Below are 25,123 nucleotides of genomic sequence, written 5' to 3' on the forward strand. Positions count from 1 at the left end.
TTTGGGGGAGATTAGCTAGCAAGTTTTTTTTAACCTTGACTAGCTAATGGTGGCAAATATGCTAGCTAACGTTAGCTGGGCTCGATGGTCTTATCTTCCCTGAACCTTGTTCTCGGTGTATCTGTTACCCAAGGGTATTACGTAAGACGCACCCAGCATGTTAAAGTGAGCTAGCTAGCTACTTGTGTCAACACACTGAAAAACCTAGTTCCTTTTCAATGTAGCTAAACTATTAATGCTAGCTGGATAACACAAGAACTAGCTAGGTAGCTAGCTAGGCCTAGCTACCACAGATTCCCACAAGGTCTCAGATTCCAGGGTGGGAAAATGCTTACAAGAAAGAAACATATGAACAAAGTCAGAGTTGTCAATTTCCCTTGTTACTTGTATTGTTAAAAGGGGAAGAAATAGACAATCCCATTTTTCTAAATTAGCTATGGAGAGCCCTGCGGTTGCCGTGCCAGGCGGTGATACAGCCCGAAAGGATACTCTCAGAGGTGCATCTGTAAAAGTTTGTGAGGGTCTTAAGGGCCAAGACAAATTTCTTCAGTCTCCTGAGGTTGAAGAGGAGCTGTTGCGCCTCACCACACTGTCTATGAGGGTGAACCATCAGATTGTCAGTGATGTGTATGGCGAAGAACTTGAAGCTTTTCACCTTCTCCACTGCGCTCACGTTGATGTCGATGGGAGCCGTGTTCCCTCTGCTGTCTCCTGAAGTCCACTATCAGTTCTTTTGTTTTGTTGAGGTTGAGGTTATTTTCCTGGCACAGCTGTATAATGTCTGGGTTTTTTCATGTATTTTTTGCTGTTCTATATTATTTTGTCTCTTGCCATTTAAGAGTCAATGCAATTCACACTGTGCCTTAATATGTTCTACTTGTTGACTAATACATTCAAACTAAAACCTTGTGAGAATGTTTGCCTATCATGCTGTACCAAAAGCAATTACCACCAACTCTGATTGTGTGGCAATAAAGAGTTTTGCTGCGACCAGTGTAACAGACCAATCTAATGTCACTACACACAGATTAAATGTGAGACCATGACCAGTCCGTCACATCATTCCTTCTTATCTTTCCCATGAGAAGTCTTTCTGAATTCATAAAGTAGAATCTGTGTCGGCCATCGGTCAACAACCAATGCGTGAGACTCCTCTCTACACAAACCTATAGAAAAGCAAATGAGCCGTCGTGGGGCAGTGTGCCCATAAAAGCCTGGGACTTGATTGGATGCGGCAGTACAGGGTCGTATTCAATAGGCACCAAACAGAATGAAAATGAATCTGCCTACCTGAATTTGTCCTATAAGAAACACTTTTTTTGTTTCCCATTGAAAAAGGGAATTCTGCTACGGTCCGCACCAATAAATATGACCTAGTACTTACATAGGTTACAACAGATCTACCTAACTCTCTTCCTGGAGATCTACCATCCTGTGGGTATTCAGGCCAACCCTAACCTAACATACCTGAATCATCTAGTTGAGGGTCATGTTCCAGGCCCTGACCAAATTGCAGATAATGCATTGCATCAACCAATAGTTTAATAGCACGTCATTTGCATGCCACGTCATCGACTGCGCAGTCGGGCATTAGATTGCTATAAGCTCCGCTATATCATATGGGTGGCATTCCTACCTGACTACATTGCAGATGCCTGCCAGATCTCGCAAAGCTTGGATAGGTGTTTAACATATCAGCTAACTAACATCATATGATATAGGAATGTAATTCACAACACTTGACGACGTGGCGCACAACCATTGGTTTATGCAAAGCAACGTCTTCAACATAATCAGGCAGGAACACCACCAGTATGTGGTTAGGTGATATGTTCAACACTAGCCTCGTGTGACCATCCTTCCAAATCTTGTTTTGGAAGTCTATAGAAATCCAGTAAAGAATTCTGGGTTTGAATAGGAGTGTAGGTTTTTGTTCAAACCCTTATCTAGCGCACCTAACTAACTGGTTGATAAGTTGAATCACGTTAGTTACTGTTGGGTTTGGAGCGAAAACCTACAGGATGGTCGCTCTCCAGGAACAGGAACAGAGTTGGTCAGCCCTGCAATAGTGATTTGGGATTAAGTAGAGGCCAATAAATCATCAAATAATCTGAACCAATTATGCTAATCTGTTATGTCAAATATCGGTTTTAATACACCCAGAAATTCGGAAGCAATGAAGATCACCTGGAACGCACCCATGTAGACCTGCGACGCGGCTGCGGGGTAGCAACGCAACCGCAGCTTAGCAATGAACTCACCCTTGTCGACCTGCAACCTGGAACGCGCCCGAGGGCTAGCAACGCGACCAAGGGCTAGCAATGTCAGTAAAGCTAGTCAGCTGGGCCACGAGTTGCCGAAGCTCTTTCAGAGTTTAAAACTATGTTTTAAATAATCTAGGAACTGCAAATGCAATGCTCACTTATAATTTAATAATTACAATTTTGATTCCTATGGCGGGCAAGGGAGGTCTGGTTGTCGGCCATGCTGAAAATGTGATCTCGCGTTATTGTGTCATTGTCAATACAGTACATCTAAACCACGATATGAAACGTTGATTTGAACCTTCTGACCCACTTGTGAATCAGGTGGGCCCCACTGTCTGATTTAAATCGCATGATTTCTGATGATAGTTGTCGAGTATATCGACTGAATGCACTACCTCATCCCCATACTGTATTTATCTTACTCCTTTGCACCCCAGTATCTCTACTTGCACATTCATATTCTGCACATCTACCATTACAGTGTTTAATTGCTATATTGTAATTACTTCGCCACCGTGGCCTATTTATTGCCTTAACTCCCGTATCTTACCTCATTTGCACTCACTGTATATAGACTTTTTGTTTTCCTTTTTTCTACTGTATTATTGACTATGTTTTGTTTATTCCATGTGTAACTCTGTGTTGTTGTATGTGTCGAACTGCTATGCTTTATCTTGGCCAGGTCGCAGTTGCAAATGAGAACTTGTTCTCAACTAGCCTAACTACCTGGTTAAATAAAGATTAAATGAAAAATAAATAAATATTGTATCCGGTGCGAACGCAACCCGATGTCTTCAGTGGGCAGTGGGCGGGAGCAACAGCCTGTGTTTTTATTGGTATTTTGGAATGTCTAGTTGAATCCTGAGCTATGATTGGTTGCCTTGCCGTTTATATAGTAATGGTAGACTTATCCTTCCTTCTTTCTCTCACAACACACAAGGCGAAGAAAGGGAGCCTTCGCCATTGTTCAACTCCGATCAACATCAGCATCACCTTCGGTCAAATAATTAATTCGGTATGTACAAAATAGTTTAATTTAATAGTTATGTAATAATCATAACGTTTTTTTAGTTCACAGCAGTAATTTATTTAGCTGGCCACAAGCAGATACATTTTATATCCGGAAGACAAGGCTGGCTAACGTACATTAACTAGTTGGCGTTGTAGCTTTAACTAATATCACCTAGTCGACAAATTAAGCCTTGTAAAAACTACCAAACTTATCTAGTTATAACTCAAATTACTGCAATATATTTACATTATCTGATTTGATATCATTTAGCTGTTAACGTTGTGTAACTGGTTAGCTTTTAGCTGACCTTTGCTTGCTAGCTAGTCGGTCAACCTTTAATGTCGTGGTTAATGCGTAACAGCTAATAATTAGTTGCTTGACATTCGATCGACAGTTTCAAATTGTTCATGTCACTGCGCTAGATAGCTGAACGTTTGTATGCGGTATACTAGGATATGGCGCGCGACCACCCTCGTGGTCGGCCTAGTTCTAGAACGTTCTAGAAACTCAGCACCCCGCGTGATGTGACGCACATATGGACGTCGATTGTTCTTCCTGAAGTGTAATACCGGTACATACCGGTATCTGTTGCGTAACTTGGTGTAGACATGAGCACATTATCTTGAATTAAAATGTTTATTTGTTAGTCGTTTAGTTTATGTAACCTATTCTCGTAGTCTGTTAGGGTGACAAATATTTAACTTTGGTTCTTGTGTTATAATTTATGATCTCTTTATAGCGATCACTATTTTCAGCGTAGGACTTAATTAAGGAAGTTCGCTGTTTCTCTAGTCAATGGTATCAAATCACATGAATGAACTTTTTGGGCGACCTGACCATAATTCACATGCGAGTTATAGAACTCTCATTGAAAGTCTTAGATCTGTAGATCTGATCTAGGTGTTCTATTTCTATGCCTCCAGGTCTGAAGTTTCCTTTCTGCTTCTACTTTCTGTTTTGTACACCAGCTGATTACACAGTATTTTGGGCTTTGGAAAATATTTCAGATGTTTCGATTGTAAGATCATTCTCTACCATAGTTGTTGCATAAACTAATTAGTGGGGCTATAAGTTTTAACAACAAGGAAGTGGCTGCTGTTTATGCTTAGTTGCTCTTTAAATTTAACACGTGTTGTCCACGTGTTGTCCATTATCTTAAATGGTGGGTGTTCATATTGTTAGTGTTTAAACGACCAATTGACTGACTTTGGTTCAATTATTTGAGTCAGTAATTTTTCACTGTTTCACCTGTGAGCTCGGTGCACTCATTTGCTCGAGTTAAATCAGATCCAGCCTGAACTGTGCCATGTTGTAGGTAGTTTGTCATTTCAAACATTTGAGAGCATAAGGTAATTAACTACAAAGACTATAATTGCTAATCTACTTGTATGCCTGCTCCTGAAGAGGCAAATGGAGCTAGGGAGTGCCTGAGGTGGCATAAGTACATTTGGCTCTATCCCTGACAACCCACATCAATGTAGCTACAAGGCTCAACTTTGTAAAATATTTTTTTGTCTCGCCAATGGCAGAAACGATGTTTCGCTTTATCAGTCAATATGTCCAATGACCATGAAACACAATCAGGACTCTACCATACTACTTGACAATATAACTTCGAATCAATCTTACTCTGATAGGTTGGGGAACATCAATCGCAAATATGAACACTAATTTAGCTGTTTTCAAAAATCTGTCCCACATTTGAACATTCCTAGGGTGGTACGTGGGGCTCATATTGTGTAAACATGATGTACAGTCTGGGTTTTTCTTAGAGGGGTAACTGATGTTTAATGTTAACAAATGACTGATGTATTTTGATGACCACCTTGGCTTCTAGTGAACACCGGTTTTATTTTTTTACTGGGTTTGTTGTATTCTCGCAAAGCGTCTTATTTGTTACCTAACACCCTGCTCTTCATTGTCTAGGTAACATGTCTAAGGGACCAGCAGTCGGCATCGATCTTGGGACCACCTACTCCTGCGTAGGTGTGTTCCAGCATGGCAAGGTGGAAATCATTGCCAACGACCAGGGCAACAGGACCACTCCAAGCTACGTTGCCTTCACTGACTCTGAGAGGCTCATCGGTGATGCTGCCAAGAATCAGGTTGCCATGAACCCCTGCAACACAGTATTCGGTACGTTTTTACTTTCTGGTAATGTCTCCTGAAATTAGTAGAAATGATTGGTGATATCTAATTTTTGGCTTTCTGTGCCAACGCTTGTTCACTGTGATGAAGTTTATTCCTGCCATTCGTAGTTTCCACCAGAGGTTGAAAGACCAAAGATGGCCCAATACCTTCCTTGGATGTCTGAGTGACAAACCATTTAATTCAACTCTGTATCGCTGTAGAAAATGTCAAATCTAACTGGTTGTCTTGTTGCAGATGCTAAGAGACTGATTGGCCGCAGGTTTGATGATGGAGTTGTTCAATCGGACATGAAGCATTGGCCCTTTGAAGTTATCAATGATTCTACTCGGCCTAAGCTTCAAGTTGAATACAAAGGAGAGACTAAGTCCTTCTACCCAGAAGAAATTTCATCCATGGTTCTGGTCAAGATGAAGGAGATTGCTGAGGCCTATCTTGGAAAAGTAAGTGTTTGAATTGACTATAATTGTGTTTGGTTATTTTGTTCTTTAACAGGAAGGTGTAGTTTACCATAACTGGTCTATTGGGTTATTCAAATGCATCATTGACATCGTCTCTCCCTAGACTGTCAACAATGCTGTTGTTACCGTACCTGCCTACTTCAACGACTCCCAGCGCCAGGCAACCAAAGATGCTGGTACCATCTCGGGGCTTAATGTGCTGCGTATCATCAATGAGCCAACTGCTGCTGCCATTGCCTACGGCTTGGACAAGAAGGTACACGCCTTTTTATTTTTTTGAAAAGGACTAAAGCGGTGCTTATTTGCTGTGATGAAGTTTACTCCTGCCATTCGTAGTTTCCACCAGAGGTTGAAAGACCGAAGATGGCCCAATACCTTCCTTGGATGTCTGAGCGACTATTTAGCCATGTCATAGATCAGGGCTTACGTCTACTCCCTCATTGCAAATACTGAATGTTCTCTTCTGTTTCAGGTCGGTGCTGAAAGGAATGTCCTTATCTTTGATCTGGGCGGTGGCACCTTTGACGTGTCCATCCTGACCATCGAGGATGGCATCTTTGAGGTCAAGTCCACTGCTGGAGACACCCATCTGGGTGGAGAAGACTTTGACAARCGCATGGTCAACCACTTCATCGCGGAGTTCAAGCGCAAGTACAAGAAAGACATCAGCGACAACAAGAGGGCTGTTCGCCGTCTCCGCACCGCATGCGAGAGGGCAAAGCGCACCCTGTCCTCCAGCACCCAGGCRAGCATCGAGATRGACTCTTTGTACGAGGGAATCGACTTCTACACCTCCATCACCAGGGCTCGCTTTGAGGAGCTCAATGCAGACCTTTTCCGTGGCACCCTTGACCCAGTGGAGAAATCCCTCCGCGACGCCAAGATGGACAAAGCCCAGGTGCACGACATCGTCCTGGTCGGAGGTTCRACTCGTATCCCCAAGATCCAGAAACTGCTCCAAGATTTCTTCAACGGCAAAGAGCTCAACAAGAGCATCAACCCCGACGAAGCTGTGGCCTATGGCGCAGGTGGGTCACTGATCATCTTGTGTTCGCTCTGTGGCCAATGTGCTTCTATAATGAGCCTCAACTCAATAGTTTCGCTGTGATGAAGTTTGATCCTGCCATTCGTAGTTTCCACCAGAGGTTGAAAGACCAAAGATGGCCCAATACCTTCCTTGGATGTCTGAGCGACAATGGCACGGTGAGTCTACAGTAATGTTTTCCCATGTGGCTAACCTCCCTTTCTCATTTTCAGCTGTCCAGGCAGCCATACTCTCAGGTGACAAGTCTGAGAATGTCCAGGACCTGCTTTTGCTGGACGTCACACCCCTGTCCCTGGGTATTGAGACCGCTGGAGGTGTCATGACCGTCCTGATCAAACGTAACACCACCATCCCAACCAAGCAGACCCAGACCTTCACCACCTACTCAGACAACCAGCCTGGTGTGCTCATTCAGGTGAGGGCTTACATGAAATGTACATTTCAGGGCAATGTTTCATCATTCCTTTGGCCACTATCTGTGACGTTTACTCCTGCCATTTGTAGTTTCCACCAGAGGTTGAAAGACAAAAGATGGCCCAATACTTTCCTTGGGTGTCTTGTTGCTAATATTGACTATCCTCCAGGTGTATGAGGGTGAGAGGGCCATGACTAAGGACAACAACCTGTTGGGCAAGTTTGAGCTGACTGGAATCCCCCCTGCACCTCGCGGTGTTCCTCAGATTGAGGTCACATTCGACATTGACGCAAACGGCATCATGAATGTGTCTGCTGCTGACAAGAGCACTGGCAAGGAGAACAAGATCACCATCACCAATGACAAGGGTAATGTTTCTGATGGCATTAAAATTTAACACTTGAATATGGGCTATGGTTACTAGCTGTAACCCCAATAGTTTTGCTGTGATGAAGTTTACTCCTGCCATTCGTAGTTTCCACCAGAGGTTGAAAGACCAAAGATGGCCCAATACCTTCCTTGGATGTCTGAGCGACAATTGTAGTACAGTTGGTTGTATTTTTGGTCAAACGTTGGTTAATTAAATTATTTTCCATTAGGTCGTCTGAGCAAGGAGGACATTGAGCGCATGGTCCAGGAGGCTGAGAAGTACAAGTGTGAGGATGATGTGCAGCGTGACAAGGTCTCTTCAAAGAATTCACTAGAGTCCTACGCGTTCAACATGAAGTCTACTGTGGAGGATGAGAAACTGCAGGGGAAAATTAGTGACGAGGACAAGACCAAGATTCTGGAGAAGTGCAACGAGGTCATCGGGTGGCTGGATAAGAACCAGGTAACAATTTATTTGGGTAGACTTGTACTGTCTTGGACCACTTGCTGTGATGAAGTTTACTCCTGCCATTCGTAGTTTCCACCAGAGGTTGAAAGACCAAAGATGGCCCAATACCTTCCTTGGATGTCTGAGCGACTTAAGTGAAATATATTGATCTCTTGAAGTCATGTATGTTTTGCTAATTTTATCTGTTTGCATTTCTCAGACTGCTGAGAAGGAAGAGTACGAGCACCACCAGAAAGAGCTGGAGAAGGTGTGCAATCCCATCATCACCAAGCTATACCAGGGTGCTGGTGGGATGCCCGGCGGTATGCCTGAGGGCATGGCTGGCGGATTCCCTGGAGCTGGTGGTGCTGCTCCTGGAGGTGGTGGATCATCTGGGCCAACCATTGAGGAAGTCGACTAAAAATTCCATTGTTTCTGCAACTACCTCCCCCTAAAGAGAAATGTTTGAAATGGTTTCTACCCTCTTGTGGCTTAGAGTCGCTAGTGACTCCTTGTCAAGGAGTGAAATTTAAATAAAGGTTGAGGGTTCATGTATTTTGCAACTTTTTTTGCTACACAACAGGGAACAGTAATTTTCTGTTTGCACAACTAAGCTGTCAAATTTCACATGTATATTTTCTCAGTTGTCATCTGCCTTTGTCACAATGCCTTTAGGACAAAATAAAATATACGGTGACCTTCCACCTTTACTTAACGGTTTGAGTCCTTTACATTATTTTGGATAAGGGAAGATGTTAGGAAGGACCATATTTTGGTTGAAGCTTCCAGCTGCTAGACCGGTGTAGGGTTGTCTTAAAATCCTACCCCCATTCGTACTTGAAAACAATTTCCCCAAGTCATTTAGAAAGCCTGCTACTACCACCACAGTAAATACCGGTATATGACTAAGTCTTAGTCCAGAATAATCAATGGCTAAAGTGTGATTATGCTAAATTATCCTCGTGTGCCTAACCAAAGCCCATCTGACCTGGCCTAAGGAAATACAAGGACTGACACTGCATGAGATGAAGTTTTAATAAACAAGCTTTCAAACAATGAACATCACTGCTAATGCCCAGCTCTTATGTTGCCAATTATATCTTAAACGTCTCCATTTCTGTGTTTTGACGTTTCCTCTGCCGGGTCAAAGGGAGCTCATCATCGGGGTGACAAAGGACAGCCAAGCGCTAGTAAAGAAAGATAATGAATGGTTAACTACTTTTACAAATTCAGCCTTGTTTCACACTTGCACCATACACCATTTTGTAAACGTGTAGTTTCAATCACACCTGTACTGTTGGGGCTAAGCCCCTGACGAATTTTCACGGGCCAACGCTAGCTAGCATTAGGGCAATGTTACCCAAAAGCACGCATAGACGAATGGCATCTGACTGGGTAAGAACAAGGGCTTAAATGCCAAAATCGGTGTCCCTTTAAACATTATTCTCAGCATCCCATATGTATTTTATAAATGGCAGGTAGCCGAAAAGTTGCTGGTTTGAACCCCAGAGCCGACCTTGTGGTATATCTGTTGTGCCCTTGAACAAGGCACTTAACCTTAATTGCTCCTGTAAATCACACGATAAGAGCATGTGACTAAGTATTTACCTGTCTGAGGCTGCCTGTGCCAACGCAGATCTTGCCAATCCCCCACAGTGGCACCAGGAGGATGGAGGAGAGTGCCATGGCCCAGCCCAGTGCATAGGCCCAGTCTGGGTATATGTACCAGCGGTTAAACTTGAGGGGTTTATAGTCCACCATGTGTATAATGAAGGAACTCTGGGATGATATGCAGTAAAAGCAAAGCGCCCAATGATTAAGACCTAGACTCAAGCCATAGCACGGATGATCAGTGCGATTTAAATTTTAAGGCAACGTTCCAGCGTGGGTGGAGGCTGTATACAGTAATGTTGGTACAATCAGAGATTACCTTTAAATGTCAAATTTCCACGCTACAGACAGTCTAGCCATACGTCTACTTTAATAAAATGTACAGCTTTAAATATTTACCACAAGCACCAATCTAACTCACCAGAGACACAAGTGGGGTGAAGTAACGCCAGCACAGTCTGAAGAGGACACACGGTCTCTGTGTAGTCATGTCCTTAATGGCATCCTCCATGTGATCTGCCCCTGGGGATTTTAAAACAGATTTACTCACGCATAGCCACGGGAAGTAGTTTAGGGGTGAGGGTGCTGCAGTCCTTTTTAGTAGCCGCTTGTATCCAGAGCAACTTACAGTAGTGAGTGCATACATTTTCATTCTGGTCCCCTGTGGGAACCGAACACGCAACCCTAGCATGGCAAGCACCGTGCTCGACCACCCGAGTTACATCATCACAAACCACTTGATGTTTTAATGTACTCAATTGCTGTATTGTGCATTGTTTTTCTTCATGGTGATGGACCATCTACCACAGGTACAAACCTGGATGACCAGCCTATACAGACATCTATATCAGTCCGCTAATACTAGTAAAGGCTCAGTGCTACAGGGACACATTTTTTATTCTGATTTTATTTCCCACGAATATAAACACAAGTCCAGGAGACAATGAGTGAAAGACAGTTTACAAACCAAATCATTACAAAAACTGAGTGGTTGTGTATAGTATAATGGGGCTTTTTCACCACTACAACTCTAGTGCTTGAGATGAAGGCTAAGACTCATGTTTTTCCACCATCGTGACCGGGGTGAAAAAAAAGCCTGCGACCACAGTGGATTTACACTTACCAAAGATCCATCCCACTGCCAGTGACTCAAACACAGCCACAAAGAGAACACACGCTCCGCTGCAGCCGTAGTAATCAATGAGCTGGAACACAAAGATCCCACCCTGTAGATTAGAAGAACCAAAAAAATTCCTTTAGAAATCGAAACTGGATGGTGTTCAGAGATAGACGGGAGGGGTTGAGGGAAGCTGAAGGATGGGACTAAAAACAAACATAAGATAACTATTGTAAAAATGTACTGTGTCCGTAAAATGTATATATATGTATAAGCTGGAAGTAGACGCCTAATTTAACATGTGTAAATATTTGTATGAACATAAGATTCAACAACTGAGACATAAACTGAACAAGTTCCACAGACATGTGACAAACATAAATGGAATAATGTGTCCCTGAACAAAGGGGGGGTCAAAATCAAAAGTAACAGTCAGTATCTGGTGTGGCCACCAGCTGCATTAAGTACTGCAGTGCATCTCCTCCTCATGAACTGCACCAGATTTGCCCGTTTTTGCTGTGAGATGTTACACCGCTCTTTCACCAAGGCACCTGCAAATTCCCAAACATTTCTGCGGGGAATGGCCCTAGCCCTCACCCTCCAATCCAACAGGTCCCAGACGTGCTCAACGGGATTGAGATCCGGGCTCTTTGCTGGCCATGGCAGAACACTGACATTCCTGTCTTGCAGGAAATCACGCACAGAACGAGCAGTATGGCTGGAGGGTCATGTCAGGATGAGCCTGCAGGAAGGGTGCCACATGAGGGAGGAGGATGTCTTCCCTGTAATGCACATCGTTGAGATTGCCTGCAATGACAACAAGCTCAGTCTGGTGATGCTGTAACACACAGCCCCAGACCATGACGGACTCTCCACCTCCAAATCAATCCCGCTCCAGAGTATAGGCCTCGGTATAACTTTGACGATAAATGTGAATCCGACCATCATCCCTGGTGAAAAAAAAACGAGACTCGTCAGTGAAGAACACTTTTTGCCAGTCCTGTCTGGTCCAGCGACAGTGGGTTTTGGAGCATAGGCAACATTGTTGCCGGTGATGTCTGGTGAGGACCTGCCTTACAACAGGCCTACAAGTTCTCAGTCCAGCCTCTCTCAGCCTATTGCGGACAGTCTGAGCCCTGATGGAGGGATTGTGTGTTCCTGGTGTAACTCGGGCAGTTGTTGTTGCCATTCTGTACCTGTCCCGCAGGTGTGCTGTTCGGATGTACCGATCCTGTGCAGGTGTTGTTACACATGGTCTGCCACTGCGATGACGATCAGCTGTCCGTCCTGTCTCCCTGTAGTGCTGTCTTTGGAGTCTCACAGTACGGACATTGCAATTTATTTCCCTGGCCACATCTGCAGTCCTCATGCCTCCTTGCAGCATGCCTAAGGCAAGTTCATGCAGATGAGCAGGGACCCTGGGCATCTTTTGTTGTTTTTCAGAGTCAGTAGAAAGGCCTCTTTAGTATCCTAAGTGTCTTGGAAATTTCTCTCATGGAATAGCCTTCATTTTTCAGAACAAGAATAGACGAGTTTTAAAAGAAAGTACTTTGATTCTGGCCATTTTGAGCCTGTAATCGAACCCACAAATGCTAACGCTCCAGATCCTCAACTAGTCTAAAGAAGGCCAGTTTTATTGCTTCTTTAATAAGAACAACAGTTTTCAGCTGTGCTAATGTAATTGCAAAAGGGTTTTCCAATGATCAATTAGCCTTTTAAAATTATAAACTTGGATTAGCTAACACAACGTGCCATTGGAACACAGGAGTGATGGTTGCTGATAATGGGCCTTTGTACACCTATGTAGATATTCCATACAAATTCCATATTCCATAAAAAATCTGCCATTTCCAGCTACAATAGTCATTTACAACATTAACAATGTCTACACTGTATTTCTGATCAATTTGATGTTATTTTAATGGACAAAAAATGTGCTTTTCTTTCAAAAACAAGGACATTTCTCAGTGACCCCAAACTTTTGAACGGTGGTGTATATATACCCCAAAAATATATGAGGGATTGGAAATGTTGCAGACAATTACATTGATGCAAGCCACAATCTGTCTGCAATATTAAAGCTGATCCTATTGATATTCAGATGTGAAGTGTGGAATCAGAGATCGAGCACATGGAAGCAGTCATACACAATATCACTGAAGATAGCTAAATTAATGAAGTCAGTAAATCAACACTGTGGTCATTGCAACACTTCCAGATTTGTAATTTTTTTATTTAACCTTTATTTAACTATGCAAGTCAGTTAAGAACAAATTCTTATTTACAATGACGACCTGCTGTTATGGAACATTCTTTACCTTGCAGTCTGGGCCTAGACACGCCAGTGTGTGGAGGGCAGGACCTTATTTTACCTCACCTGCACAGAAGTTCTATTTTGTCTTTGGCCTTTTCCTTACACTCTAATATGTACAGTTAAACTAAACTCATTATCATTCTGGACAGTGTCTAAAACAGTTGATTAGGAGCTAATTCAATGTCTCACCTCTGTGATCAGAGTCAGCTGTATAAGGAAGCAGGAGAGACAGAAGAGGAGCACAAAGCCCTCTCGATATCTCGGCCTTCGCAGTGTAACAGGGAATAAGTCTGTGAAAGATGTTATCACTCCCTCCATTATGACAAACTAAAATAGAAAAGGAAGATAAAAGTGACATCAAGATACAGTACATTGTGGGATCAACACAACCCATTTTTTATACACTTTTGCATGTAGACCACATCCAGCTAACAAAGTTTGGTTCCCAGGACGTTGTGGGAAAGTTATTTGTCAAATAACCAAAAGAGAACCTTAAAGGAATGTTACAAGCACATTCTGTGTTAGCTGGGCATGGTCTTTAGGTATGGTAAATAACCTGTGTGTCAATGCCCAGCAGAAGAAGCATGAAGAAGAAGCAGACCGTCCAGAGCTGTGGCAAGGGCATCATGGCTGCTGCCTGGGGGAAGGCGATGAATGCCAAACCAGGACCTAGGAGCAACAGTAAACAAGAATTGGAGGAAAATAACTTAATAACTATGCTCTTAGCATATGATACAGATGCAGTTTTTTTGTGTGCATGTCATGGCACAGTATGCTACAACATTATGGATCGTTATCAGTGCCAATTCTAAAATGAAATGATGAATTCGAATGTAAAAAGTAGAAATGCAGTGCTTGAATCCTCAATTGGAATGTGAAAATTATAAATGTAAATGTTTTAAATGCTCAATTGGAATGTGAAAATGGTAAATGCATTTATAATTTTCGCATTCATATTGAGCATTTAAGCATTGCATTTAAGACACTAATTATAACCCTAAATAATGCTGTGACATGCTGAACTGACTGCATCCGTAAAACATTTTGACACATTTTTAACAAGCACAGAGCTGTAACAGAAGGCCACTGTGACGGCCACACCATACCTGACTCTGCCACCATCGCGACAGAAACACCCTGTTTCTGTGCCATGAATCCCAGCACTGAGAAGACTGCAAATCCGGCCACAAAACTGGTACAACCATTCAGCAGACACAGCCAAAAGCTGTCCCTGAATGGACATAAAATAAAATATGCTAATTATAACTGCGGTCAAACGAATAAAATTGGAATAGGTTGTTCTGTATTAAATTCTACATATCCATTGAAGTATAGATGTTTTAAGAAAAAAAATGTATTGTCAAAACTGAACAATCTTACATGTAGCAGTTATTGTTGTATTTGTTGAAGCTTCCCAAAACAGTTTGACTTCCCCGTCCAATACAGTAGGAGAAGAACACCTGCGTTCCTGCTTCCATCCAGACCTGGTTGGTGAGAGATTCATTAGTGCATGTAGAAATTCAACAGCACGAAATTGAGAAGTGGAATGCAAAGACCTGATCATATTTAGCTTGGAACTTGTTCTTCAATGAATGTGCAAATGAAAAGGTGCAAATGTTTACTTGGGGGTCTGCAAGGCGGACTGGGTCTGGATACAGGTAAAACTTAACCCCCTCCCAAGCTCCAGGTAAAGTCAACCCTCTCACCAGCAACACCAAGAGCATCAGATAGGGAAATGTGGCAGTGAAATACACCACCTAATGAAATGGGGACAGTATGGACAAAAACAAAACTTACCACCATAGCACAATTACCACCTGTACCTAAACAATCAGATTTATGGTAGTTCCATGGATGTGTGAAGTAATTTAACATTTACTGGTGTAATCATGTATAGTAGTAAGATATACATAAACTCTTATACAGACCTTTCCTGAGTACCTGATTCCTTTCCAGATACAGAAGTAGCAGACAGCCCAACAGGCGAGGAGACAGAGCATCAGCTCCCATCTTACACTGCCCACCTCGCCAATGCCTCCAGAGATAGCCAACACACGACGCCTGGGGGAGGGCAACAGAAGCCCCGTTTATACCTGGTGACTAGTCAAGCCCGTGCTCTCACTTTTGTTAGTGTTACATGGAACAATGTTGCAAATGTTTGTTTCCTAGATACTTTTGTGGACACAATCTATCAGCCATTTTGGAAACAGTGAGTAGCCTAGCCACAGTTTATATTTTGAAGCCTTTGCCAGTGCCACACAGTTAGGTTGGAGATTCGTAACTGTGTCGAGAGGTCGCCTACACATGATAGTCAGCAATGCAATTCATAGAAGCCATGCAAGTAAGAGATGTTTTCTATTGGGGACTTTATGTTGAGTCAATATGGTAGACTGCTAGCATTGTGATGCCTGGTCTAATGTATGAATGAAGCCAGAGAGTTAATGTTTGTTTTATACAGCTATTCGCACCTGCTTATTTTGTGTTTTTGCATTACTGCAGCATATAAAATGTTATTACTTGTCCGAGTTCTCATATTATTATTTTTTCTTGGGAATTGGGATATCGGGATTCTGGTTACCGGCGAACATGCGTCCTTTGTTTTGACCTTATCCACATTTTGATTGTGCCCACATTTTTAGACATGCGTCTACACATGGTATAGTGTGCTGTCCACTGTGTCCAAATTGTGAACAGATTCCCTGGTCCCTCCCTGTATGCAAATTATTTGCCAGATATTACTTCAAATAATTTATTTTATTTTAGGATATAGGCCTATATTGATTCCATAAATGGTGCCACCTGTCAATGATTTTAGAGGTCGGGATAATGATGATTTAAATGGTTTCACTGTCCATATCCATCTACACTTGTAAGAAATCCAGACAATGCCTGACTACCTCCGGAGGTGGTCAGAAAGATCAATGCGCCTTTTAATCATCTAAATCTGTCTAAAAATGTGGGCACAATCAGCATATGGACAAGATGAGGACAAAGGACGCATGTTAGCAGCAGGTATAAACAGGGCTAGAGGGAGACTTTCAGTTCAAGCTACGTTTAAATTGCATCTGAAATGTTACCCTATTCCCTATATGGTGCAATACATTTGACATACTGGACAAAAGTTGTGCACTATTTTTTATTCTGAGGAATAGGTGCCATTTCAGATACTGGACATCATTTTAGTGTAAGATAATTATTAAAGGGAGGTCTTGCAGAGTTTTCATATAAAGTATTTATCTTATGCTGCTTTGTGTTGTTTGGGGCAGGCTACTTACTCCCAGAACTCAGTGGCAGCAGAAGTAGTGGGGATTTTGGAGGTCCAGTTGGCAGTATGGTTTAGTGAAGTGAAATCCACACATTGATCTAATAAAAAAGTAACTAAAGTCAAATGGAATTCTCTCCCAAAAACATATATACAGTAACTTTGTGTATCATATGTAACCTGTTTTACCCCCATGCAGAGAATGTAGGCCTACCTACCTGTGTTCCAGGTGTTATCACAGCTGGCCCAGGGTAGCTGAGAACTGAAAGAGAACACCAGGTAGAAGAGAGTCCAGGCCAGGATCACGAGGTAAATGATAGAGTCATAGATCAGGATGAGAAGCTCTGCCCTGCCAACACCTGTGGAGAATTAACAGGTAATATTAGGTGGGACATTAAAGGGATAGTTCACTCAAATTACAAAATGAAATATTGGTCTATTTTCTCTGCATAAGTCTTTGGACCAGGAAAAAGTATGGATTGCTTACAGGGTATTGATAACAATGTGTAATTTGGTAATTTGGGTGAATTATCCCTTTAACCTTTTTGCCTGTAGTAGAATGAAGGAGTATGGCAACATCTCACCTTCAGCAAGCGGACATAAGCTCCTCCAGCATGTGACAATGCCCTGTTGGGTGTACTGACCGATTGATGTCTCGAGAAGGAACAGAGGAAGACCACATAGCCCAACGTACAGCAGGTAGGGCACAAGGAAGGCACCTAAGAACAGACATATATATGTATGTTGTGAACTTGCAATATAGGCAGGCTACTAGTGATTTTGTGCCCTACAGACCCTAACCAAGCTCCCTTTTTAACTTATATTCATACTGGTAACTGGTATCTTTACTTAACCCACTTTTTAAAGCAGTGTAGATCTTTCTATTAATAAAGGGGCCAATGTGTGATATGTGATAAACATTTAAAAATGGTTTAATCAAATATAAAAACACTTGTAATGTAGTTTCAAGTCTGTGCTTACAGGAATAAAATGAAAAATATGGCAAATTGGTCAATAACTTCTAACAACAACATAGGCCTAGGACTATACAGTGCCGTCAAACAATATTCACACCCCTTGACCTTTTCCACATTTTGTTGTGATGCAGCCTGAATTAGAAATGTATTAAATTTAGATTTTGTGTCACTGGCCTACACACACTACGCCATAATGTCAAAGTGGAATCATGTTTCTATACATTTTTACTAAATAATTAAAAAGGAAAAGCTAAAATGTCTTGAGTCAATAAGTATTCAACCTCTTCGTTATGGCAAGCCTAAATAAGTTCAGGAGTAGACATTTGCTTAACAAGTCACATCAGTTGCATGGCCTGATAATAGTGTTTAACATGCTTTGTGAATGACTGCCTCATCTCTGTGCGCCACACATACAAATATCTGTCAGGTCCCTTAGTCGAGTAGTGAATTTCAAACACAGATTCAACCACAAAGACCAGGGAGGTTTTCCAATGCCTCGCAAGGAAGGAAACCTATTGGTAGTTGGGTAAAACAATTATCTGGGGTTTCACCATGAGGCCAATGATGATTTTAAAACAGTTACAGTGTTCAATGGTTGTGACAGGAGAAAACTGAGGATGAATCAACAACATTGTAGTTACTCCACAATACTAACCTAAATGACAGAGTGAAAAGAAGGAAGCCTGTACAGAATAAAAATATTCCAAAACATGCATCCTGTTTGCAATAAGGCACTAAAGTAAAACTGAAAAAAATAATCTTTATGATATTTATGTCCAGAATACAAAGCCTTATGTTTGGGGCAAATCCAGCAAAACACATCACTGAGTACCACTATTCATATTTTCAAGCATGGTGGTGGCTGAATCATGTAATGGGTATGCTTGTGATAAGCAAGGACTATGGAGTTTTTTTGGGGATAAAAAGAAACAGAATTGTGCTAAGTACAGGCAAATTCCTAGAGGAAAACCTGGTTCAGTCTGCTTTCCAACAGACACTGGCAGACAAATTCACCTTTCAGCAGGCCAATAACCTAAAACACATGGCGAAATATACACTGGAGTTGCTTACCAAGACAGCATCGAATGTTCCTGAGTGGCCTAGTTACAGTTTTGACTTAAATCGGCTTGAAAATCTATGGCAAGACTTGAACATGACTGTCTAGCAATGATCAACAACCAACATGACAGAGCTTGAATAATTTTTTCAAGAATAATGTGCAAAGACTGTACAATCCAAACAAAATGTGGAATAAGTAAAGTTGTATGAATACTTTCTGAAGGCATTGTGTCCTTTAACATTCCAGGTGTAACATGGACACAAATGTATTTGTCCTGTCATTTCATTGCCTGATCACAAGATAATTTTGTGAATACTAGGCTACTGTGTCATGGGGTTGTCATTCGAAATATCCTGAATAATGGAAGCAAAAAATGTTGGGTATGCTGCACACAGGTTAGCGTTTCTCATCATGAATCTTGATCTTGAGGAATCTTGGTAACTAGCTGGCACAGCCACAGTCATAAAATCTGATTTTAAACCTAACCGTTACCTTAACCTTAAACACACTGCTAACTCCAATTAAGACCAATAAGCTCATTTTGGTTTTCATACATTTTTACGATATAGACAATTTTGACTTTGGGACAAATGATAGTCCCACTAAGCGCAAAGCAGATGAGATGGTGTATCACTGCAGAATGCTGTGGTAGCCATGCTGGTTAAGTGTGCCTTGAATTCTAAATAAATCAGGGACAGTGTCTGAATACTTTCCGAATGCATTGTACACAGGGTGGAGGCCAGGTCATCTGATGCAGCACTCCATCACTCTCCTTCTTGGTCAAACAGCCCTTACACAGTCTGGAGGTGTGTTGAGTCGGTTTTTGAAGACGTGTGTTTTTGGTCATGGTTTCTATGGCCAAATTTCTAACTTTAAATATTTTCAGACCCCTCGACTTTTTCCACATTTTGTTATGTTACAGCCTTATTCTAAAATTGATTAAATAGATTTCCCCCCTCATCAATCTACACACAATACCCCAAATGACAAAGCAAAAACATGTTTTTAGAAATTTTTGCAAATCTATAAAAAAACAACAACTGATATATCATATTTACATAAGTATTCAGACCCTTTACTCAGTACTTTGTTGAAGCACCTTTGGCAGCGATTACAGCCTCAAGTCTTTTTGGGTATGACACTAAAGCTTAGCACACCTGTATTTGGGGTTGTTTCTCCCATTCCTCTTTGTAGATCCTCTCAAGCTCTGTCAGGTTGGATGGGGAGCGACACTGCACAGCTATTTCCAGTACTACAGAGATGTTCGATCGGGTTCAAGTCTGGGCTCTGGCTGGTCCACTCAAGGACATTCAGAGACTTGTCCCGAAGCCACTCTTGCGTTGTCTTGGCTATGTGTTTAGGGTCATTGTGAAACTTCACCCAAGTGTGAGGTCCTGAACTCTCTGGAGCAGGTTTTGATCAAGGATATCTTTGTACTTTGCTCCGTTCATGTTTCCCTCGATCCTGACTAGTCTCTCAGCCCCTGCCACTGAAAATCATCCCCACAGCATGATGTTGCCACCACCATGCTTCACCATAGGGGTGGTGCCAGGTTTCTTCCAGACGTGATGCTTGGCATTCAGGCCAAAGAGTTCAATCTTGGTTTTATCAGACCAGAGAATCTTTTCTCATGGTCTGAGAGTCTTCAGGTGCCTTTTGGCAAACTCCAAGTGGGCTGTCATGTGCCTTATACTGAGGAGTGGCTTCCGTCTGGCCACTCTACCATGAAGGCCTGATTGGTGGAGTGATGCAGAGATGGTTGTCCTTCTGGAAGGACCTCCCATCTCCACAGAGGAACTCTGAAGATCTGTCAGAGTGACCATCGAGTTCTTGGTCACCTCCCTGACCAAGCAAGGCCCTTCTCCCCCGATTGCTCAGTTTGGCCGGACTGCCTGCTCTAGGAAGAGTCTTGGTGGTTCCAAACCTCCTCCATATAAGAATGATGGAGGCCACTCTGTTCTTGGGGACCTTCAATGCTGCAGAAATGTTTTGATGTCCTTCCCCAGATCTGTGTCTCGACACAATCCAGTCTCAGATCTCTACGGACAATTCCTTCAACCTCATGACTTGGTTTTTGCTCTGACATGCACTGTCAACCGTGGGACCTTATATAGACAGGTATGTGTCTTCCCAAATCATGTCCAATCTATTGAATTTACCACAGGTGGACTACCTGTTACCGTTGCGTCATTTTGTATCACATTCCAATCATAAAACATGTCCCCCCCATCCCCAGTGAAAGTGTGCCCATGGCCTATGTAATGGAGCATAGCCAGATAACATAGGTCATAGGCCTACAGTAGGCCAACTCATATTCTGTTCTTCTGAAATACATTTTTCGTCATGTCATAATGTTTCTTTAGACCTGATTAAAATAAATTATGGATGTATTGTGACGGTGTATATTAAATTGATTTATTAGACTTTTTAAAATGTAGATGTTCCAAAGGTGCGCATCAGGGGCTTGTATGCATTGAGGCCTGGAGATGCTAAACATGTTTATGTTAATTAACGGTCAAATGCCATGAGACCAGCAGTTTTTTGCATGACAATAACTGGCTGACAAAATGTCCTAGACTGGACCAAATCTGAACCAATGTTTCACACGTTTGGACAGCACAGTACAGTACAGCACATTTGAGTAGAGTACAGTACAGTAGAGTATAGTTCAGTACAGTACAGCACAGTAGTGCACAGTACATTATAGACGTCTACGTTTGGGCCAAATCAAGGCCGGACCGGACCAAATCTGAACCAATCATAGACGTCTATTTTTGGGCCGGACCGGACCTAAAATCAACATATGTGAAAGTTTAAATCAAAAATCTACTTTTGAACGTCCATGGATGTCCTGTGACGGTCGGAGCTAACTGGGTTATTTGGATTTGTGTGCCCATGAAAACCGTTTTCGCGGTGTAACATAAGTAGTTACAGTGCATTTCCGAGATCTCCATATAATATGCACAACTCTGCCAGGACCTAGGATCAAGGGAGCCACTCAAGTTATTTAGTACTATATCTCTTGACACATTGATGAAAATAATCATGGCCTCTAAACCTTCTAGCTGCATACTGGACCCTATTCCAACTAAACTACTGAAAGAGCTGCATCCTGTGCTTGGCCCTCCTATGATGAACATAATAAACGACTCTCTATCCATCTATCTATGTGTACCAAACTCACTAAAAGTGGCAGTAATAAAGCCTCTCTTGAAATAGCCAAACCTTGACCCAGAAAATATAAAAAACTATCAGCCTATATCGAATCTTCCATTCCTCTAAAAAAATTGAAAAAGCTGTTGCGCAGTAGGTCCTATGCAGTAGGTCCTATGATTGAGTGTAGTCTGGCCCAGGAGTGTGGTGAACGGAAAGGCACTGGAGCAACGAACCGCCCTTGCTGTTTCTGCCTGGCCGGTTCCCCTCTCTCCACTGGGATTCTCTGCCTCTAACCATATTACAGGGGCTGAGTCACTGGCTTACTGGTGCTCTTCCATGCCGTCCCTAGGAAGGGTGCGTCACTTGAGTGGGTTGAGTCACTGATGTGATCTTCCTGTCCGGGTTGGCGCCCCCCCCCCCTTGGGTTGTGCCGTGGTGAAGATCTTTGTGGGCTATACTCGGCCTTGTCTCAGGATAGTAAGTTGGTGGTTGAAGATATCCCTCTAGTGGTGTGGGGGCTGTGCTTTGGCTAAGTGGGTGGGGTTATATCCTGCCTGTTTGGCCCTGTCCGGGGGTATCGTCGGATGGGGCCACAGTGTCTCCCGTCCCCTCCTGTCTCAGCCTCCAGTATTTATGCTGCAGTAGTTTATGTGTCGGGGGGCTAGGATCAGTCTGTTATATCTGGAGTATTTCTCCTGTCTTATCCGGTGTCCTGTGTGAATTTAAGTATGCTCTCTCTAATTTTCTCTCTTTCTCTCTCTTGGAGGACCTGAGCCCTAGGACCATGCTTCAGGACTACCTGGCCTAATGACTCCTTGCTGTCCCCAGTCCACCTGGCTGTGCTGCTGCTCCAGTTTCAACTGTTCTGCCTGCGGCTATGGAACCCTGACCTGTTCACCGGATGTGCTACCTGTCCCAGACCTGCTGTTTTCAACTCTCAGCAGGAGCGGTAGAGATACTCTCAATGAAAAGCCAACTGACATTTACTCCTGAGGTGCTGACCTGTTGCACCCTCGACAACCACTGTGATTATTATTATTTGACCCTGCTGGTCATCTATGAACATTTGAACATCTTGGCCATGTTCTGTTATAATCTCTACCCGACACAGCCAGAAGAGGACTGGCCACCCTCATAGCCTGGTTCCTCTCTAGGTTTCTTCCTAGGTTCTGGCCTTTCTAGGGAGTTTTTCCTAGCCACCGTGCTTCTACACCTGCATTGCTTGCTGTTTGGGGTTTTAGGCTGGGTTTCTGTACAGCACTTTGTGACATCAGCTGATGTAAGAAGGGCTTTATAAATACATTTGAATTTGAATTTGATTTTAAAAATCTGTCAGACAGCAAGGTCCATGATTCATTCAGGTTTGAAGTTAAATGTCTAAGTCAATTGTTAAATGCTCAACATTTCCCTAGTATCTGTGCGTTAGAGATTTGTCAACAATGAGTGTGACGTGTCTCCTTTCTAATGCCCACAAAGCTCCAATTCAAACTCCCATTAGACAGCTCTGCAAGCGTTATAATGTCAAAATACGTTTGTTCCTCACCAAATATTACTGTTACTCACTATCTTCATTTACTCCAGTTATGGCTGGTATGTACCTCCAAAAAAGGTGTTAATAAAAAGCCTGAAAATATTCCTAATTGCTCAGTGAAGCTCCATATTTGGTGAGTAAGGAACGTATTTTGACATTATAATGCTTGCAGAGCTGTCTAATGGGAGTTTGAATCTGAGCTTCCTAGCCGTCAGAGAGGAGACACGCCATAGTCATTGTCGACATCTCTAACAGAGATGCTGGGGCAACTTAATGTATAAAAACGACAAATAACACTGTCAAAAATGTAAGGAAAGAAAGGTAGTGTTTTATGTCACAGGATTTTTGCCAAATCTGTGAAAACTCCAACCTTGAGAAAGGGTGTAAACATAGGTTTTGATTCAACTATGTTCCCTCTTTAAATCTTAATGTTGTAACATTAAACAAGTTACAGATTTTTATCAATGACTTTGTAACAGCCCTAAATAGATGTCCACTACAATAAATCCTCACTGCCACCCTAATTTATAGAACGACCCATATGGGGGATTCCCCAAATATAACTCACCTCCACCGTTCTTATAGCAGAGATAGGGGAACCTCCATACATTTCCCAGGCCGACCACGTTACCACAAACTGTGAGGAGGAACTCTGTTTTAGAGCTCCACTGTTCCCTCTTCCCTTCCTGAGTCTCCACGTTCATTCTCTTCTTTTGTCCTGTAGTATCCACTGATCTCTAACTTGGTGTTTGCTATTCAGAATATACTGGAACTCTCGTTGTGTCAGCACCCTACCACTGGATCTGTAGTAAGTGAGGAGGAAATGCTACTCCTGGGTTCTCTTCCAGTGGACTCGGTTCAACATCTCACTATGGGACATACCCTCGTGCAGGTCATTCGCTGAAGCCTTATTCAATCACACCTAACAGGCCAATTAGGGCTTTGTGGGTTAAGCCCCACCAGCCTATATAACACCATGCAATGCCCTGGTTCCCCTCATTTTTCGCCTCTGTTGAATCTGAGCCTGTTTAAGAGCTTTTTTAAGAAAACCTAGTTCTCAGCTTAACTGTTCCATTTGGTGTGGGTTACCACTTCACCTAAACAGAGTGAAGTTACCTAAGGTAGCTTGTTAGCAGTATTGTTTGTTGTCAGCTAGCTACAGTACCTCTGTAGCCTAGCCTTCACGCAATTAGTGCTGTTAGCTTGCTAGCTCCACTACTTTAGTATACCGCTAATAGCAGTTTTCCACTAGTTTTAGCAACTTCTACTAGTGGGCTCTAGCTCTCTGTCGGTTCCCACCTTTCAGAGTTGGCTAGTTGAACTGGCAAGTGTCCTAGTTAGCTAACGTAACCACACATGGTTATAGATAGCAACCTTTGGTCTAACCCCCCCATTCGGTTTGTTTGGCTAACACGAGAGGTGCTGTTTCTTTAACACTAGAAGTGCAGATAGAATATATTAATTTAAAATTGATCTTTGCCATTTTAAGAGTCATGTCCCTGACTCTTCCCAAAGTCTATTTAACACCCTGATGTTAACATTTTTGTTTGATAAACAGTTTTAGCAGGACATGTCATCCCCCCTGCCCTTCCTTCACCTGACAGCTGGCTGCCCATCTGATAATGGCCAATTGAAACTACACATAACTACACTGAGTGTACAAAACATTAGGAACACCTGCTCTTTCCATGACATAGACTGACCAGGTGAAAGATATGATCCCTTATTGATGTCACCTGTTAAATCCACTACAATCAGTGTAGATGAACGGGAGGAGATAGGTTAAAGAAAGAGTGTTAAGCCTTGAGACATTTGAGACATGGATTGTGTGCATTCAGAGGGTGAATTGGCAAGAAAAGATTTGAACGGGGTATGGTAGTAGGTACCAGGGGCACCGGTTTGAGTGTGTCAAGAACTGCAACGCTGCTGG

The 25,123-nt window shown here is 42.6% G+C and overlaps 2 protein-coding genes and 5 non-coding genes across 9 annotated transcripts; 6 read left to right on the forward strand and 1 right to left on the reverse strand.

Annotated features, from left to right (window-relative positions):
* Positions 1–3,174: 3,174 nt before the first annotated feature.
* On the forward strand, positions 3,175–8,880 carry hspa8 (heat shock protein 8). Its single transcript, XM_070449350.1, has 9 exons — positions 3,175–3,282; positions 5,206–5,415; positions 5,665–5,870; positions 5,992–6,144; positions 6,361–6,916; positions 7,146–7,348; positions 7,518–7,716; positions 7,948–8,180; positions 8,386–8,880. The coding sequence occupies exons 2-9, from the start codon at positions 5,211–5,213 to the stop codon at positions 8,584–8,586; spliced, it is 1,956 nt and encodes a 651-aa protein (XP_070305451.1). The 5' UTR covers positions 3,175–3,282; positions 5,206–5,210; the 3' UTR covers positions 8,587–8,880.
* Positions 5,504–5,597, forward strand: LOC111982175 (small nucleolar RNA SNORD14). The gene has a single exon (XR_002879686.1). It is a non-coding gene; the product is annotated as a small nucleolar RNA SNORD14 (small nucleolar RNA).
* LOC111982180 (small nucleolar RNA SNORD14) lies at positions 6,191–6,284 on the forward strand. The gene has a single exon (XR_002879691.1). It is a non-coding gene; the product is annotated as a small nucleolar RNA SNORD14 (small nucleolar RNA).
* Positions 6,988–7,081, forward strand: LOC111982177 (small nucleolar RNA SNORD14). The gene has a single exon (XR_002879688.1). It is a non-coding gene; the product is annotated as a small nucleolar RNA SNORD14 (small nucleolar RNA).
* LOC111982178 (small nucleolar RNA SNORD14) lies at positions 7,790–7,883 on the forward strand. Its single transcript, XR_002879689.1, has one exon. It is a non-coding gene; the product is annotated as a small nucleolar RNA SNORD14 (small nucleolar RNA).
* LOC111982179 (small nucleolar RNA SNORD14) lies at positions 8,222–8,315 on the forward strand. The gene has a single exon (XR_002879690.1). It is a non-coding gene; the product is annotated as a small nucleolar RNA SNORD14 (small nucleolar RNA).
* Positions 8,595–24,040, reverse strand: LOC111980918 (sodium- and chloride-dependent GABA transporter 2). 3 transcript variants are annotated; one of them, XM_024011972.2, is made up of 14 exons: positions 23,762–24,040; positions 17,054–17,188; positions 16,688–16,828; positions 16,483–16,570; positions 15,136–15,268; positions 14,830–14,964; positions 14,588–14,691; positions 14,314–14,438; positions 13,764–13,876; positions 13,397–13,534; positions 10,900–10,981; positions 10,198–10,298; positions 9,774–9,944; positions 8,595–9,352 (listed from the first exon to the last, which is right to left on the reverse strand). In XM_024011972.2, exons 1-14 carry the CDS (start codon positions 23,895–23,897, stop codon positions 9,260–9,262), a joined length of 1,695 nt encoding a protein of 564 aa, XP_023867740.1. In that variant the 5' UTR covers positions 23,898–24,040; the 3' UTR covers positions 8,595–9,259. The 3 variants fall into 3 exon arrangements, with proteins under 3 accessions (XP_023867740.1, XP_023867741.1, XP_023867739.1); XM_024011973.2 differs by having other exon boundaries at positions 9,774–9,877; positions 10,900–11,002; XM_024011971.2 differs by having other exon boundaries at positions 10,900–11,002; positions 23,762–24,039.
* Between the last annotated feature and the right edge of the window lie 1,083 nt (positions 24,041–25,123).

Source organism: Salvelinus sp. IW2-2015, linkage group LG20 (genome assembly GCF_002910315.2).
Source record: "Salvelinus sp. IW2-2015 linkage group LG20, ASM291031v2, whole genome shotgun sequence".
Lineage (NCBI taxonomy): Eukaryota > Metazoa > Chordata > Actinopteri > Salmoniformes > Salmonidae > Salvelinus > Salvelinus sp. IW2-2015.

What these genes read in the sequence shown, in the direction of transcription:
- LOC111980918 (XM_024011971.2), bottom strand. Translation starts at nt 23,897, where the DNA reads ATGAACGTGGAGACTCAGGAAGGGAAGAGGGAACAGTGGAGCTCTAAA. An exon ending in GAATCAGGTACTCAGGAAAG is followed by an intron (nt 14,965 to 15,135) that starts GTCTGTATAAGA and finishes CCATTTCATTAG; the next exon opens with GTGGTGTATTTCACTGCCAC. An exon ending in TACAACAATAACTGCTACAT is followed by an intron (nt 14,439 to 14,587) that starts GTAAGATTGTTC and finishes ATGTCCATTCAG; the next exon opens with GGACAGCTTTTGGCTGTGTC.